The sequence below is a fragment of the Lepidochelys kempii genome, chromosome 3 (assembly GCF_965140285.1).
Source record: "Lepidochelys kempii isolate rLepKem1 chromosome 3, rLepKem1.hap1, whole genome shotgun sequence".
Lineage (NCBI taxonomy): Eukaryota > Metazoa > Chordata > Testudines > Cheloniidae > Lepidochelys > Lepidochelys kempii.
This window is the reverse complement of record NC_136382.1, coordinates 135419247-135438064: the sequence shown is the minus strand read 5'-3', so window position 1 is coordinate 135438064 and position 18818 is coordinate 135419247. Positions and strand designations below refer to the sequence as shown.

Genomic DNA, 18818 nt, shown 5'->3' with positions numbered 1-18818 from the left:
ATCCTTTAGGATTGGTAGAACCTTTGCTTTTATATGATGAAATAAGAGTCTCAGAAATAATCATATTTGACTTGGGTACCTGGATGGAGGCCTGAGGCTGGGTTACTTCAAGGGAACTGTGTTGTTGGCTTCTGGGCAACCACTGAGGTAATAAAGAAGCTGTTTTGTGCTGGCTTGGTAAATGTAAGTACAGAAAATATCCACCAGCTTTGGGGATTATCTGCCCCATTCTTTGCAGTTCACCCTAATTGAGTGACCTCAGCAGCGCTCCCGGGAGTCCAGTCACACCAGGTTTTAAAATGGCGATGACCTTGGTGGCGATGGAGGACTTTAATCCCAGGTATCTGTTGGGAAAACAACACAGCAGGACACAGATTATCCAACAGGTTCTTGGAATGGATTGGAAACAATTTATTTTAGAAGGTGGAGAAAGCTCCTAGGGGAGAGGCTGTTCTAGATTTGTTTTTGACCAAACAGGGAGGAACTAGTTGAGAATTTGAAACCCGAAGTGGAAGGCAGCTAGGGTGTAAGTGATCATAAAATGGTAGAGTTCATGATTCTAAAGGATGGTAGGAGGGAAAGAGCCCAGTGGATTTCAATGGATTTCAAAAAGGCAGACTCAGGGATTTGGTAAGTAAGATCCCATTGAAAGCAAGTCTAAGGGGGAAAACCGTTCGAGAGTTGACAGTTTTTCCAAGAGACATTATTAAAAGCACAAAAGCAAACTATCCGAATGCATAGGAAGTATGGCAAGAGACAACCCTGGCTTAACCAGGAGATTTTCAATGATCTGAAACTCAAGAGAAGTCCCACAAGAAGTGGAAACTAGGTCAAATTACAAACGACGAATATAAACAAATATGCGTGTAGCGACAAAATTAGGAAGGCTGAGGTACAAAACAAGATTAAACTAGCTAGAGACATAAAGGGTAACAAGAAAACATTCTACAAATGCATAGAAGGAAGAGCAAGACCGAGGACAGGGCAGGCCCATTACTCAATGAGGGGGAGAACACAGTTACAGAAAGTGGGGAAATATCAAAGTACTAAATGACTTCATTTCAGTTTTCACCAAAAGGTTAGTAGTGCCTGGACATTTGACTGTGAATGCCAGTGAAAATGAAGCAGATTCAGAGTCTAAAATATGGAAATAAGTTAAAAATTACTTTAAGTTACAAGTTAGATGTCTTCAAGTCACCAGGGCCTGATTAAATACATCCTAAAGTACTTAAGGAGCTGATTGAGGAGATATGACCATTAGCGATTATCTTTGAAAAGTCAGGGAAGACAGGAGAGATTCCAGAGGACTGGAAAAGAGCAAATATACTACCAATCTATAAAAAGAGAAATAAGGACAACTGTAGAATTACAGACCCCAGTCAGTTTAACCTCAGGACCCAGAAAAGTAATGGAGCAAATAATTAAGCAATTTGCAAACACCTAGAAGATAAAGTGATAACAGTCAGCATGGATTTGTTAAGGAAAAAAGGTCAAAACAACCTAATAGCTTTCTTTGACAGGTTAACAAGCCTTGTGGATGGGGAAGCAGTAGATGTGGCACATCTTGACTTTAGTAAAGGCTTTTGATACTGTCTCACATGACCTCATAAACACACTAGGGAAATACAACTAAGATGAAGCTACTGGAAGGCAGGTGCATAGCTAGTTGGAAAACCATTCCCAGAGAGTAGCGATCAGTAGTTCAGAGTCAAGCTGGAAGGGCATACTGAGTAGGGTCGCACATGGCTCTTTTCAATATCTTCATCAATGATTTAGATAACGGCACAGAGAGAGTACACAAAAATTTATGGACGATACCACGCTGAAGCGAACATGATGAAATTCAATAAAGACAAATGCAACGTACACCACTTAGGAAGGAACAATCAGTTGCATACATACAAAATGGGAAAGGACTGCCTAGGAAGGAGTACTGCAGTAAGGGATCTGGGGTTCATTGTGGATCACAAGCTAAATATGAGTCAAAAGTGTAATAAGTGCAAAAAAAAAAAGCAATCACGCTAGGATGTATTAGCGGGAATGTTGTAAGCAAGACACGAGAAATAATTCTTCTGCTCTACTCCACGCTGAGTAGGCCTCAACAAGAGTAGTGTGTTTAGTTCTGAAGGCTACCTTTCAGGAAAGATTTGGACAAACTGGAGAAAGTCCAGAGAAGAGCAACAAAAATGATTAGAAGTCTAGAAAACATGACGTATGAGGGAAGTCTGAAAAAAGTTGGTTTGTTTAGTCTGGAGAAGAAAAGATGGGACATAACAGTTTTCAAGCACATTAAAAGGCTGTTACAAAGAGGAGGAGATAAATTGTTCTTGTTAACCTTTAAGGATAGGACAAGAAGCAAGGGGGCTTAAACTGCAGCAAGGGTGGTTTAGGCTGGACACTAGGAAAAACGTCCTGTGAGGGTAGTTAACCACTGGAACAAATTGCCTAGGGAGGTTGTGCAATCTCCATTACTAGAGATTTTTAAGAGCAGGTTAGACAAACACCTGTCAGGGATGGTCTAGATAATGTTTAGTCCTGTCATGAGTGCAGGGGACTCTACTGGATAACCTCTCGAGGACCCTTTCAGTCCTAAGATTGTCACAAAGTAGTTGGGAGTTTGCTGGCAGCGAGGACTACAATAAGTAGCGCTGCCATTAATTGTGCCATCTGTCAATGCCAGCATCAATCTCAGTTCTTGTAAAGACTGACAGACTTGATGAAGGGGCACTTTGTGGGCAGAATTCTGTAAGAGGTGTTTTTGCCTCTTTGTTTTGTCAGCTTACAAAAATTTTGGAATTTTTTGGTAGGTGGCTGGCAATGCTGCTAACAGTGACATGTGGTATGCGCACTACTTCACCTAGGTACCACAGAAGGCTCCGTGCTTTCCAGCTTGAGTGCACTAAGTTTGTGGCCTCCACTGTTGCTGTCCATTGTTGTCATCTTGTAGACCTGGGTGCCCAACCTATAGCCCGCCAGAGCATTTCAGAAGGCCTGCAGCCTGCTTCAACACAATATACTAAAGGGAGATTTATTAGCATTGTGTCACGTTTAGAACATTTTAGTTTACACAGGTGTGTAAACAGAAACAAGCGACGTACAGTATTGTCTATCTAAATACACACAAAATAAGATGAACTATAAATCAGTACAGGCAACTTTAAAGCTTATTCAAATATGTAGAATCTGTTTGGCCCACACAAGGTTGTGCTTAGGTTTATGTGGCCCTCTTGTGTAATAAAGTTGGGTACCACTGTTGTAGACTCCATTGTCAACTCCAGTAGAGCAGTGGCTAAGTCCAGGTCACCAGTAGCTTCATACTCCCTTAGGAGTTTTGCTCTCTCGACTCCATCATGACATAAAGAAGTTCCTGTAACCAAGGGTGATATTCTTCTTTGAGGCTTCAATAAGCAGCTTTGTGAAAGAGTCAAAGTTTTTAGAATTTTTTGGTATGATACTGATGTTTGAGACACTGGTAGTGACAAGAGTTTAAAAACAATGTATACCACCACTACTGGCCAGTGCTGACTGTGCAGGAAGTGGTCCAGGACAGTTTGAAAGGCAACAAGTGGTGATCTGCTGGAGTCAATGGACACAAAATGTAAGTCAAGTGTCTATTCTTTTTTCCTTCTTCAGGCTGAATGGAAGGTACCCTTTTGCTTTGCATTGAACAGCTCACTGAGCTGCTCACCTGCAGCACTATCTGTTAAATAGCCCCATGCTATATCGTGGCTATTAAAATCACCAGGGTACACAGATGTCTTATGATTGATATTATGATTAAGAATAAAGTCATCATGCTAATGCATAAGACGAAGTGCAATTGACTAGAGACAATGAAACAGTGCACAAATTTTAAAAAAAAGAGTCTCACCTTCTACCTCTTGTTATAAGACATTTCTGTATTCACTGTAACAGTAGTAGGTACACACTTAAGGATGATTTAGTTGGGGATTGGTCCTGCTTTGAACAGGGGGTTGGACTAGATGACCTCCCGAGGTCCCTTCCAACCCTGGTATTCTATGAAGTGCAAATACAATTTTCAAATTGGTCCTCAGTCACATTAAGAGGACTTGAGTTATAACAAACTTATCTGTACCAGACACTCAACAAATGGGACAAGCAAGCACATTTCAGCTATGTGCTGTAAGTTTTCACATTTCCTGATAAATGAGCTAAGAATTCTCCAACAAGGTGCTTTAAATTTTCTAGGAGATTTTCTTGGAGCAGATCAAACTGGGGAAAAAAAGCAGCACCAAGCCTGCAGTTTCAAGATACTGAATATATCCTACAACTGTGTACATTTAGTGAACAGTGTTGTCTGCTGGTGAAGTATTAATAAGTATTTCAATACTTCTATGGGGAGGACTATTCAAAGGTGATACTGCACTTGAGTAATTTTACTGCAATGTTGTAAGACACCTACTATACCAAACCCATAGCAACACTGTTTACTTGGCTTCCGCCTTAGTGAATTACATGCCTACGGAGAGAACAGTTGGTTTTAACACATTAGACAGCTATTTCTGCTGTTATAGCAGGTTTCCTAAAAATAAGCTTACAGAACATTTAATGTTCAATAACTGATTTAACCATGAGGTATACAGCTCTGCGTTAATATGAAATCTAGATGGACCCCTACATTATATGAAGGATTTAGCATATTTTAGTCACTTGTCCTAGACAAGTATTTGAATTGTTAAGACTAGTCTACCCTAAACAGTAAGGCTGTCTAGACACTGTATTCAAGGAGAAAGAACACTATCTGTACAGAAAAGCATTCATCTTTCCCTTTATTTTCAGATTTCCTGTGACCCACTTTTTGAAGAAACACTATCGCATCTCTCCATCTTGTTGTTCTAAGGAGTCAGTAAAGTCAGGGATACTGGTGTAGTTTAGTTTGTGTACTTGCTCTATTTCCCTGTTTTTGAAAACTGCTGACAGCTATAGCATAAAGGCAAGGAACGAAAAGCCTCTGAAAGGCCATACTAATATAATGAGTATATGCACAACAGCATGCCACTACCTTCCTTGCCGCCTGCCTGGACAATCAAATAGAGGAGAAAAGACAGACATTTAAGGAAAACATACAGATAGAAAACTGACAGGTCTGAAACAGATGTTTTAAATGGCACTGGGAATTTATCTGCGGGAGAGTGAAAGGAAAAGGAGTGTAGTTTTAGATTTTAAAGTCTTTACCAGATGTGTTCAGTCTCTTTTTTTTTTAAAAAAACCCACCATTGTGTATTATTACTGCTCTGTCAGTCACTCTGGGAAAAGCCAGACACCAGAGCAATTATCTAGCTGAAGGCATACTGTGGTCTACTCTTCAGAGTAGAAAGAGCTTATTATAAAGCAAGGCAGACCACAATGCATTTACAGCTGTAATTCTTGATGGCAACAAGCTGATTTTAACCAGAACACTACCAGCCACCTAATTTTATTTGCAAAAGAAAAGGAGTACTTGTGGCATCTTAGAAACTAACAAATCTATTTGAGCATAAGCTTTTGTGAGCTACCGCTCACTTCACTGGATCCACTGCATGCATCCGATGAAGTGAGCAGTAGCTCACGAAAGCTTATGCTCAAATAAATTTGTTAGTTTCTAAGATGCCACAAGTACTCCTGTTCTTTTTGCAAATACAGACTAACACGGCTGCTACTCTGAAACCTAATTTTATTTGAAAAATCAGAAGGCATTATTAATACTCAAACAAGTAGCAGCTCTGGATAAGAAGACAACCTTTCCAATGCTATTATTTTAAATACAAATTTTGAAAGAGAAAGTTAGCTAGCTTAAATAAAAATCAAACATATGAAACATCCAATATCTGGGAAGTATTTCCTTCTCCCTCTACCATCACTACTATAACAAGATGGGGCCCGGTAGGAATAAAACCTTAGCATTAAGAAAGGAGGATTAAGTTTTCCAGGTACTAGTCTAACAATTGGATGCCCATTTCACTCACATTTTCTATGAGAGTTTCCCACATCATCTTTTAGGGTAGATGTAGCACAACTTGATTGGCATTTCTTGATTCTTGCTCCTCATGCCTCCAACCCCCATCTTCCTCTCCCTAGAAAATCATGGGATATATTGCTAATGTGTGGATAGTTGCAGCACTTCAGCAACTTTCATATAACTTTGAAGAGGACAACTGAATAACACCCCCACACAGAATTTTCCTCACTGTCCTTTAGAATTAAGCCTCCAAAATAACTCTTTAAAGCAGATTTCTCCACTAACTGAGGCAGCTACCCAGGGTCATGGTCTGGTTGCATAAGACGCATCTATAGGATTCTTTTCCGTGCATTTGGTTCAAATCAGCAACAGCATTAAAAAAAATTAACACCTCCATTCTTTTATAACAGCAATCTAGAGATAAACTTAGTATTATATACAAATACATAACTAAGTTGGCATATGGAAATCCTTAAAGCTGTATTAACAAGTCCTGCTACTAGTCGCTTTCTTCAAACCTAGTGACGTTGATCACATTATGGTTGATGCTTTTCTACTGTCTTTTCTTTTTACTTGATAGTATCAGTTGAAGTCTCATCTCATGTTTATCTATAAATTTTTGCTTTTCTTACATTTACATGTGTGACCTGTTTCCTATCAAAACTCTACAGATGAAGCTTTTCTCCTTCTGCCTCCTTCTTTATTTTAATATCTTAATTTTGAGTTTAACTTTGGCTATTGTCAAAGGGGTTTCTCCCTTCATAGTCAAAAGTTTGTGTCTATGCCTACATCAACTTTTCATCTTTTCATTAACATAGCTATTTCCTCTAAGCTAGAGATTATATAGAATGGAGAGTAATCCTTTGTGTTTCACAGATGTAGTGAATAGTTTTTCAAATTCCATCAGTTTTCTGCTTAGGTTTGCCTTTTTGTGTGGGTGGGTATGCAAATTTCTCAATTATTGGTATTGATATATTGGAATTCTGGTGTCTTCTGGCAAGTTGTGTACCCTCAAGCAATCAAAATGTGTGGTTTCAAAACAGCTGGCCAAGTTGATATACCTATAAATTCCTAAACATCAAAACTTCCCAGGCTTTTACTGGGGTTAAATTCCGTATTATCTACTATGAGCAGTGGCTTAGCTTTCTAAATAAATTATCCCAAGTTTCTACTATTGCTTTCATAAAAGGGTGATTAAATAAATCTCTTATAGGTCAAAATCAATGTTTAACCAGGGAATCAGGTGAATCTGATTTCTCAAAATGAAATCATTCTGTGTCTACCTGCTGCTTATTAGGGTTTGGCATTAGCCAGTACATTAGGTTTCTAATTTGACTAGCTTTATAAATGGTGCTTAATGTTTGATAGAATAAATAGTTTTTGCCATGGTTTCTAAACTAGACTGCTTAACCCTGGATTTCTTATTTCCTCAATTTAGTTTAATCAGGAATTGCACAGAACTAAAACCAAAACTGTTTGGAAAAGGATGTTAATTTAGGGTAAGATACTCATCTTAACTGATGCAATTTTGCATAGCTATAGAATTCTGTATTTTGACCAATTTTCCAGATATGTTTTGATACTCAAATCAATGGAGCATAATTATGTCTTGCTAGCTTTTAGGAATGTGTATTCCCAGGTATTTTACTGAAGTAGTTACCAATTTGTATTTGGAATTATCTTTCATATCTTTCCATAGATCAGAGAGCACACTTATGTCTAGGAGCTCTGATTTGCCAGTTTTTTAATATCCTGATGTTTTGCCAAACCTTAAGATTTCTTCTTGAAATTCTAGTAGCGTTAATACCATAACACCATCTGCATAAAGTTTACTTGTGTTCGTTATGGTAACTTTATTTATATTAGGATTATTTCTGACCAATTAGATGAACGACTCCATTACCATGGTATGAAGAGATGAATAATGACATCCGGGGGGTGGGGTGGGATGTGTGCGCGCACCAGAAAAAAGGAAAATTTAATGATAAATATCCAGTTAGTCTTACAGTAGACTATCGGTTGGAAAATAAGAAATCCAATTTTGAAATTTAGGGCCTAAACCAAAGCATTCTTTACTTACAAAAATAAGAGTTAAACTAGCATGCTGACTATTGCTCTGCAATGTTAAAGGTTTAACAGATGGTGAAATAATTTTTAAGACTGTTAGATCAATGTGTCTTAATCCTAGTTCTGTGTTATGCCAGGTTTATTATAGTATTAAAACACCAGGGTGTCTTTTTGATTTAATAAATGCATTGTGATGGAGACAAAGCCACAGGCAGAGCACCAAACACCACCAGAAGCTTATATTAACAGTTCACTCCCTCTCATGTCTTAAGAGTTCTAAAAGTTATTTATGGTACCTTTTTTCCCCTCAACATACTTCAGAAGAGAGATTTTAGCAGACAGTATAAAGGTAACAGGCCTGTTTTCCACACTACTGTCTTAACATTATTTAATATTGTAGTACTTATCACATCACATTTTCAATGTATTATGATGACTCTACAGTTCTGAGAGTCAACTAACGGTCAACCCTCTCCCTCAAAAACAAACAGGTTTTCACAGGTACACCAAACTCCTTCCAATATTCATATTTAAAAAACACGTTACACCAAAAAAACCCTCTGGGCTACAGAGGGAAGTGAAAGTGTAAGGATCTGTGGACTATAACCTGGGACTGCCGATGTTCCACTGTGAGATCACGTGGAGCCACAGCCAGGGAGCACTATGGATCATAGGTGCCACAGGAAGTACCATGCAAGGAACCCAGGAGTGACAGTAGCCTGCAGATCTGAGTGGCCAAGTGCCCTATTTAATCTAGGAGGGTGCCCAAGGAAGTTGTCTGGGCAACCACACAGACTTTTGGCCTGTCGCAACTTCAGACCTCACCTCATCCCCCTCTCCGACCCCAGCTTGACTATGAACCTGACTCTTGCCTCCTGACTCCATCCTGGTGCTACCTCTAATTGGCATATGACTCTGACCCTGGCTTACTGAACCCGGCTCTAGGAATTCCTCCGACCCCTGCTCACCGACTACCATCCCTGATGTGCGGATCCTTGCTGAGCTGTAACTGCTAGGCCAGACTTCCTATGCCCCAGTCCTCTACAGAACGCAATTTCAAAGTCAACACATCCTGCTGGCTGCGTCCACTCTAAGCTTTTTCTGAAAAATCACCTAACTCTACTGGTAATAAGGAGCAGAAGACTAGTGTGAACTAGCCATTAATACTGGTGAAAAAAAACACTCCAAAAGAGGTGACCAACAGCACTAGGACCAATAGTTTAGTGCTTCTACTGTGGCTCATCCCAGTGGAGAGGACCTAATGCAAGATTTTTCAGGTGTGGCTCACTGCAAACAAGATCATAGTGCTTTCAGGAACATGGTGACAACCCTAGGTAACTTTCATACCAAGAAAGAACAGCTGGAGGCGGGGTAACATGTAGTTTTCTCCCAAATATCCAGCTTCCACGCTGTCATGCTTAACAAGAACTCCCTGTTGACGATGCAATTTTCACCATTTCTTTCTTAAACAATGGTAACTAATTTGGCACCATCTACACAACTTCCAACTTAGTTCCAAAAGAAAGTTAAAAGCTCCTAGGCTAAGCATACACTGCTAGAGAGCTGGAGAGTTCAGATTTGGGGATCGGGGGTAAAGAAGTAGACTTCAAAGAAAGGGATAAGAGTACCCGCAAAGGGAAATAAAATGGGTGTGTGCCTTTTTTGATTTATGATACAAAGCCTCAAGTTGGGTTTTAATGCTTTTAAATTAGAAGTGGCTCAGGTCTTGCCCATCATGTCTCCTCCTTTCCCACACCCACCAAAAAAAGATGAGAGAAACCATGCAAGTGAGGTATGATTGAGAAAAGATGTCTAAGAATTTACCATCACTCTCAACTGAAGACAGATATAGACTGAAGGTCTCAGAAAAAGCATACAAGTCCATAGCGAAACATCCAAGCCTTCTTTACATAAAATTTAGTGTCATTCTGTGCATGTAAATAACATTAAAATTGCAAAGTCAAACACATGCCAGAATTAAGGTTGCCTGTGCAACCTTAACTTGGCCCCTTTATGCATAAGAATACAGTCTAACTGCATATACTCCAAACCCTTGCCTCATTCAGTGCTCAGAATGGATCTGCTTTGGAGACGTATCATGGTGGTGTAGCGCAGGAGGCTCTTGTCTGTAGGACCCCTACCTCATTCGAGGAAGTCAGGTGTGTATCTGTTGTGGCAACTGGAACAGGCAGGCCTAAGCCTATCCACAACTAAGGTCCAAGCCCCTCAACTGAGGCTGTTAAAATGCCCGTAGGAAAGATCAGACTGCTCAGGCAACAGAGAAACAATCATGGACACCAAAAGTTGGTCCAAGAAGGGGGCCAGATGCACACTGGAGGAGTGGGCCCACAAGATGTTAAAAAACGGGAAATGTAAATGTGGTCCAGCAGGGAGTGGGAAACAGATGATTAAAGTGTGTGTGTAGCATGAGCGGGTTCTCTGAGGCCTTCTCAATTAGAGACTCCAGAGGATGGGTAAGTATTGTCCTGCTTTGCTACCAGAGTCTTCTTGGCCAGCTCCAGCTGCTGGACCTTCTCCTGGAGTGTGGAAGTAGGAACAGCAGTCCCTCCTCCCCCTTTTAACAGAGGGAGTTGCTAGGCCTGTGACTCGCATTTGCCACACTTGCCTCCATTCCCCATCACCAGTCTCCAATCCTCATTGCTGTTTGGAAGTGGGCTCACAAGGCAAGGGCGATCAGATGGGGACCAGATAAATGAGGGATAGGAAGATGGGAAAAGGCAGTCTCCCCTCAAGATGAACTGGCTCCCTGACATTGCTTCAACCCAACCTTCTGAGTACCCCACCTGATTTAACAGCTGAGTGGTCTGTCAGCTCAGTTAGAGGCAACTACCCCAGTGCCAGGGTGGATTTGATTTAAATCAAATTTAAATTGTGATTTAAATCACTAGTCAGGAAGACTCAATATAATCGTGGATTGCTACATAGAAGTGCATTCTTGTTGGTTATAACCTTAATACATATTCTTCACGACTCAGAGATAGATGTAGGTTTCATTTTTAGAAGGTACACACTATACATTTTTAAAATGATTTTGAAAGCTTTTCAGATTAGTTTTACAGCTATATCAGAAAATGAACGATTGTTTGGTTATTTCATTTACCAAAGGTAATTGAAGCAGATTTATGAAGTCATTGGGAGGTGAACGATCTCCAATTCAACAGCTTAATCATTAATATTTAGAGGATTTTCTTGCCATGCTGTATTAAGAAGAGACCACCACCAGACAGACATTTAAATTGTTTTATTCAACTAAAACAACGTTATGTATTCTGGATTTTTTCCTTCAACAGCAAACATAATAAATATTTTAACAAAACAAGCATATGAATTTTTGAATTTTGTTAAACATTAAAGTACTTTAAAATCAGGGTTGTTTGTTAAAATTGTTTTTAACTAAAATAATTTTTTTTTTTTTAAACCCAAGAATTAAAATAGACAATGTCAGCCAGGTCAACATGAGAAACTTAAAATACTGGCTTCTGCAGCTAATTCAGTCGTCTTCACCTTCATTTTCCTGTTTGTTCATAATCTGGAAAAGTAAAACAAGCTTGCCTGCTTTTTCAGGACCTAAACAATTTCTCAATTTGTAATGAATTCGTCCAAAGGAAGAAAATATTCTTTCTACACCAGCAGAAGCAGCGTTAAAAAGGGAGACCACCACTTCAACAGTCTCTGAATCCAAAGTGCTCAAGTGACTTCCACCAGTTCACTGGTGTGACTTTCTTTAAAAGAAACGTATTTCTTGAATGGTTCACCCTTAGGGCTGAAGTTTATTATAGTTGGATGGATGGACTGCTGGATGTCCATGTCATAGCCAACTCCTCTTCTTCAGCAGTTAAGGTTTGACTCTGATACAGAGTATTGAGAATATTTGCAAGAAAATGAGCTGAAGATAGTGCTTGTCCCAGTCGTTTTTTAAAATGCTTGTAATTGAACTCTGTCATTGCATATTTCTCTTTTTAAGAACTCACTCAGTTCCTTCCAAAATTTCAACAGCGTCAGCAATAAAACAGCTATTTCCCTGCATTTTCTTCAAGGCTACAGAAGTAGGCTTCAGGGTACCCAGCAGGTGTTCAACATTTCTCTTAAGCCCAATGTTGAGATCTTTGTGAACAAAATTGTGAAAAAATAAGTGGCATTGTCACAGCCAAACTGTCAGATTAGGCCAGTTCTTGATGTAGTGCTCAAAACAGTCCACTACGGAGTTCCATCGCATGTCTTGTGGGACAGTTAACAACCACTCTGCAGCAGTTAGCTACAGAAGTATTCTGCAATTTCAACAATATTAGCCTTTATTTCTGGAACACTGAAGTCTTTGGCTAGGAGGTGCATCAAATGAGCACTGCAATGAGAGTAGCTTGGGACTCTCTTCTAAATTTCGTCTCATCTTTGATATATTTGCAGCATTGTCTGTGACCAACCTGCGTACCAGACATTTGAATTTTTTTTTCCCCAAGTTTGTTATAGCTTTTACTGCTACTTCTTGTAAGTATTCTGCTGTGTGCGCATCCCTGATGTATCAATTGTTTCTGTAAGGAAGACATTCCCTTCTGTTACACAAGCACATACAACAGGATTGTGGAAAATGCTCCACCCATCAAGACTCAGGTTAACAATTTCACCCTCTAGACCTTTTGCAAACTGCTCAATTTCTCTTTCACACACACTGTATCCAGCAATTTGCCTGTGACACCAGCTCTGCTGGGTGGACTGTATCCTGGTCTTAATGACTGAACCATGTTAATGAAGTGTGGGTTCTCAATCATACGGAAAGAACAGCTTATTGCATAAACAAACAGGGCAATTTTTCCAATCAATCAATCACCTCTTTTTGTAATCTGCTGGTTCTTATCACAAGATTATCTATGGGTGGTTTTTTTTGGATGATGGAGTTTTTTCTCCTTTTTGCTACAGGTGACATACTATGGCTATGTAACATACATCATGTGACTGAAACACTCTCACTGGCAGATAACTCTGAAACTATAGAAAATGGTGATCTTGAAGGTTGATAATCTTCAGAATCCTGTAGGTTGACGATGGATTCTCCTAAACAAAATAAGTCAATGCAGTTATTTAATTACCACCATACTGCTCATTTAGTATCACTCATTGCGTTCACTGACACTCAGTGCTACTTTAGAGGTGAAATTGTAAAAGGAAGATCTGCCTATTTCAGCTATTTTTTAATCACAACTGCATTTAAAATGATAGTACCACAGAGTAACAACTGTATTTTTTGCTCAAACATGAGAATTCAAGAATGGCCAAGAAGGAAGACAGGCAGTCCTTAAGAAGGAAGTATGAAACAAAAAAAAAAAAAAAAAGTTTACCAACCTGAAGATCCTGCATGTTCAGACATGTTCCTTTCATCATCTTCAAAGCAGTTTTCTCCTGAGAAGGAACACTTCTCATAATGTTGTTTCATTCGGACAACCAGGGCTTGCATTTCTTTGTTGCACTGTTTGCATTTTGCACGCATGCCGGTCTTACCCACAGGTAGAGGAATTTCATTAAAAAATTCCCAAATTGGGTCTCTCTTACAGCCTGCAACCATTATAGGTTTTCCCTTTGAGTGAGAGAATGGTATGGTAGATCCCAAATCAATGAAGGCTACACTGAAAGACCACAAGACATCTGGAATATGCTTCTCAAACAGTTTCACATTTGTTTCTACTGCCTGTCCACCCCTTCTCACATTTATCTCCAGACTTCTTCTCTTTGTCCAGATCTATTTGTCCAAATCTTCTATTCACTGAACTTTTTGAAAAGTTTGCACTTTTAGAGAAAGGTAAGAGATTGACTCCGTGTACACAAATTTGCAGAGGGACAATAGGGTTGAGGTCTGTTATTTCTCACCTCTATATATATTTATTTTAAAACATTATTGCTGTTAACAAGCATGTTATCTCTGGAGACAAAACCAGAGTTTGAGAACTGCAAAACTAAGCATCTTTGATGGTATCTTCTAGACTGAGCACTGAGTTCCATTGGGTAGATAGAAAGATTAACCTAAATAATACAGAAGCCACTGGAACCCCATAAAATTGGGTCCCTAATCCATAAGCTATTGGAACTCATTTACAAATTTTTTTCTTAAGCATTACATGAATATATTCTCATATGACAGAATTAGAATTTATAATCCCTATTCCATGATGAAATATCTTTGAGCTATAACATATCTTAATTAAAGCTATCTTTTGATAAGTTTTCCTCAAAAAAAATCCAGTTTTGATTTTTTTTAAAAAAAAGCATTGATTTTTATCCACTCTGCCCAGTGCCTAAATTGGATTTGTCAGACACACAGGAGGAGGGAGAACCAAGCAGTTAGGGTCACTGGTGGTGGAAGGGCCAGCACCCTCCTGCGTGTTAGGGGTGCCCAGCATCTTTTGTCAGGCCAAGGCAAGGGTGGCCAACCTGAGCCTGAGAAGGAGCCAGAATTTACCAATGAACATTGCCAAAGAGCCACAGTACCATGTCAGCAGCCCCCTGCCCTCCAAATCAACTCCCCCCGACCCGCTCTCAGCACCTCCCACCCATCGGCAGCCCTGCCAATCAGCGCCGCTTCCTTCCTCTCTATCAGCTGTTTCACAGCGTGCAGGAGGCGGGGGGGGGAAGATGGAGGAGAAGGAGCAGCGAGGGCACTGCATGCTCAGGGGAGGGGGCAGGAAGGAATAGAGTGGGGGTAGGACCCGTGGCAGAGCCAGGGGTTGAGCAGTGAGCACCCCCCAGAACATTGGAAAGTTGGCACCTACAGCTCCAGTCCCAGAGTCAGTGCCTATACAAGGAGCCGCATATTAACTTCTGAAGAGCCGCATGTGGCTCCAGAGCCACAGGTTGCCCACCCCTGGGCCAATGGACAGTTATCTCCAGACACGCCCCAAAGCCTGGCAGAAAAAAAAAAGCAGTGAATGAATCCAGTAGAAGAAGCCCTGATAGAGTATTACAAAAGACCCCTCCAGATTCCCCCTGCCACTCTCTACCAGTAGCACCTGGGAGGATTACTCGCCAGTAGAACAAAGGCACGCAACAGAGGATGGGATCCTTGCAACCCAGGGGGAGGGGAGTCCTGGGAGAGGTGTTTTCCCAGGGATGCAAGAGAAAGCTAAAAAGGTAGCACTGAGGAGGAAGGACAGGACAGAGCTGAGGGCCACCCTTACAGCCAAATCCTCTAAGGACTTGAGAGGAACAAAGAGGCCCCCACCCAAAATGCCTCTCTCCACAACTTTGTGGACTGCCCGAGATGGAGGTGGTGGTGGGGGCCATAGTGGTGGTAGCGGTGAATGGAGGAACAATGGATGGCAATGGGACAGTAGTCACCTAGGTACATGCCTGGGGTTGAACGGCAGATGCTCCCACAGCCGGTAAAAGGGACAATGGGGTTGAGGTGGGTGGGAGATGTGGTAGCAGCAGCCATTGCAGATTTCTGGGTAGAGCTTGTTCTTGCCTGGCCCTCCTTGCTGATTAGAGGGGACTCTGCCAGTGGTGATGGTTTGGCAGGGGGTCCCTGCCTGTGCCTTCTGCTACAGGAAGTGCTGATGGTGCTGGCAGAACTGTTATTGATAGCCATGGGTAGGGCCCTACCAAATTTACGGACCATTATGGTTAATTTCAGTCTTAGGATTTGAAAATTGGTAAAATTTCATGTTTTCAGATTTTAAATCTGAAATTTCACAGTGTTGTAAGGGGGGGGGAGGGGGTCCTGACCCAAATACAGAGTGCAGGGGGAGTGGGTGGCGGGGGTCACAAACCTGTTGCAGGGTGGGTGTGTGAGAGAGCGCACGCGCGCACACCATAGGATTGCCACCCTCACTTCTGGGCTCTGAAAGGCAGCAACTGCAGAGCTTCCTGCAGCCGCAGGAGGTTCCTGGAGGTGGAGGTGGGTGTAATCTCTTCTGTGTTGTAGGAAATGCCCCATCCAGGAGCTCCTTGCTGTTAGTCCTGGCCGGCTTGGAAGAAGCAAGACACTGCAGACACATGGGGAGGGGTCACTGTACACAGTGCATCCCCCTTCCAGATGCAATTAGCAGTTTATTTTGGTAAAATAAAGAAAAGTCATGTGAACTCGACAGAATTTATTGACACTTTACAGCAACAAACTACGCTCAGTGCTCAACTCCCTGATTGGTAGATACAGCAACTGGAGACTGCTTTGTAGGGTAGAGAGCTCAATTGGTAGCCTCAAACTTGAGAGTCACAGCCTTAAGTTAACAAAAACATGTGAAACACAGTTCTGGTTTCAAATGTCTTTGATTTAATGTCAGCATAGAGCATCCAGCAACTGTCTTTCTTCATTCCCTGTCTCTGTACTGAAAACACCTGCTCGCGTTTAGACACTGCTCTCTCTGCATCCACAGTTTGTTGGAATTGTCAGACAGCCCTTAGCTAGCCTTGCAAGATGGGGGATTCTGCGGAGTTCCAAAACTGCAGTACAGGTAAATTACAAAAATATTGCAAAAGAAGCAGACTAAGTAGGCATCTCCAGCCTACAATTCTTATCAAAGCCAGGAATTGCATTAAGTGAGGTTAAATACACCATCAACAGATGCATTTGTGCAGGGTCAAAAATACATACTGCTTTTAGGAACCTTACTGCAGGTTGTGAAACTTCTGAGCCATTTTTGCTACATTGCTTGACTCTTCCCCGTAGTAGTAGTATTGTTTGAGCTTCTTTGCCATGCAAGAATACACCTGCTGAGCACTGCCATTTAACTCAGCATTGTCAGAGCGGTTTTCATTTGACTGTGCTTCAGCCCAGAACAGCATGTACATCCATTACTTTGTTGTATGCTTGGTAAATTGTGACATGTCGAGATTCAAACCAAATGATTAAGTCCATGAGTCCTGTGGCATTCTTGGCAACAAACTGAACATCCTCTTTCAGCTGAGCATCATTTAGAATGGTTGACAGTTTTGTTAAAACCTGTGTTTTCAGTGTCAGCTCTTCTGAGAGGAGCTCAGACTAGTACTTCAGGTGAGCTGCATGGTATTGTACAGGCCAAAACTGAATCCCAACAAGTAATTACTGGCTCTGGGGGAAGTGCAATTTTTTGTTCCCCAACTTCAGTCATGTTTGCAATGTGCTGCCTGTATTGAAGTTTGAGGTTAGGGTAGTGTTTAAATATCTTTTTAATATAGCTGACCAGTTTATTACCTTTACCAAACTTGCATCTGCACAGCTCACTGACAAGATAAATTATACGTGCATTACATGTAATATGGACAGCATTTGGCATTAGATCTCAGAGAGCCAATTTGAAAGATTGGCAAAGTATCTGCTTTCATAAGTGACAATGCAGCTTGTGACAAAGTTTGCACTGTATTTTGAAACTGTTAATTATCGCTTGAGAAACTGTAGTGTAGTTAAAAGCCCGCAAATAAATGCGGTTGGTGAGCACTGTTAGCTTTCTTGTCTATACATCTTTGATTTTTATTTCTGACAAGGCCAAAAAGAACATGTAGTACGTAGTTGTCTTGCTCATCTGAAATAATTGCAAAAGACTCCCATGAGTTAATTTGACTTAATCTCCTCAAAAGCCTTTGGAAGCAAAAGCCTTTGGAAGGTAGTTCTGTCATAGCTTATTCGCACTTGGTAAGTGACCAACATTTTGTACATTCTGTTGTATTAACTCATGCAGCTTTGGGTGATCAAGATTTCCAACCATATATTAGCACTTGCAAATGCATGCACAAGTTCCATTCTAGCTAAATGATGGGTCTCCGAGCTCTATTGTTTTCTTAAAAGAAGATTTTTTTAAAAAACCTTTTTGTGTACAATGTCCCCTCCCCAGGCAGTGGGACAGGAGGTGAATGAGGATGAGGGGGTGTGGAGCTATCTGCAGCCAGGAGAGATACCCAAGAGCAGTCCTGCAGAGAAAGAGGAAGTCCTGTCCTGCTCCAGCTCTGCCTGGATTAAGCAGCTAGGAGCCCTCTGCTTGGGCACTCCCAGCAGCACAGGGAAGATCAGACCCACTTCCTGGCGCCTCCAACAGCTGCAGGAACTTCTGGGTGCCTCCCCTTGCTGCAGCCCCAGAGGAGGGTCTGGTCTCCCCTCCCCCCCACAAATACCTGTGGCTGTACAGGGGGATGGACAATTCCTGTCCCTCCCCAGCCCAGATGGAGCTCGGAACCACCTTTGCTGGGGCTCTCCTAGCACCAGGGGGAGATCCAATTTCAAGGTCCATGACGCGTTTCACGGCCATGAAATTGATAGGGCCCTAGCGCTAGAGAAAAAAGCCAAGGTAGGTTGACAGAGGTGGCCAGGGATTTCCCCCCCTTCCCTCAGTCTCTCCCACCAGATAGACGAAGGTGCCAGAGCAGAAGCCTCACCCATTGCTGGGGTCCACCAAGCAACGGTGGTGAGAACAGCCACGGAAGGGGGAAGAGAGAGAGAGAGAGAGAAGGAAATATTAAAAAAAGGGGTGAGGAAAACGGATCTTACCCACTCCTCTCAATGGGACTGCACATGCAGGGAGGAGAGAACGAATGGAAACTAGAAGTAGTAATCAAACTCATGAAAGGGAGAATGGGGATTTACAGTCAGCACTGGGGAGCAAAAAAATCTAGCTCTTTGAGGTGCACTGTAAGGGGTGTATAAGTAAGTTGAGGGGGTGCAATAAATGGCGAGATAACACAAGGGCAGGGAACACACATGGGGAGAGCGAGGCCAGCTGAGGCAGTAGGCAACAAAGAGCAAGGGAATAGCTCAGACAATGAAATGTGGGAGAGGGAACAACAAGGGGGACTGTGATGTGGTGGGGGAGATCAG

General features: G+C 41.5%; 1 protein-coding gene across 10 annotated transcripts in view; it reads right to left on the bottom strand.

Annotated features, from left to right (window-relative positions):
* The window catches only part of GGPS1 (geranylgeranyl diphosphate synthase 1), a 63077-nt gene that overhangs the window by 21522 nt on the left and 22737 nt on the right, over positions 1–18818 (bottom strand). The window contains exon 1 of one of the 10 annotated variants that reach the window (XM_073338135.2): positions 13385–14552. The exons of 7 other annotated variants lie outside the window; for them this stretch is intronic. In XM_073338135.2, the coding sequence (XP_073194236.1) occupies positions 13385–13604 (220 nt within the window). In that variant the 5' untranslated portion in view covers positions 13605–14552. Of the gene's footprint in view, positions 1–79; positions 440–5966; positions 5988–13384; positions 14553–18818 lie in introns of those variants that run through there. 2 more of the 10 variants (XM_073338144.2, XM_073338142.2) reach the window with 2 other exon arrangements.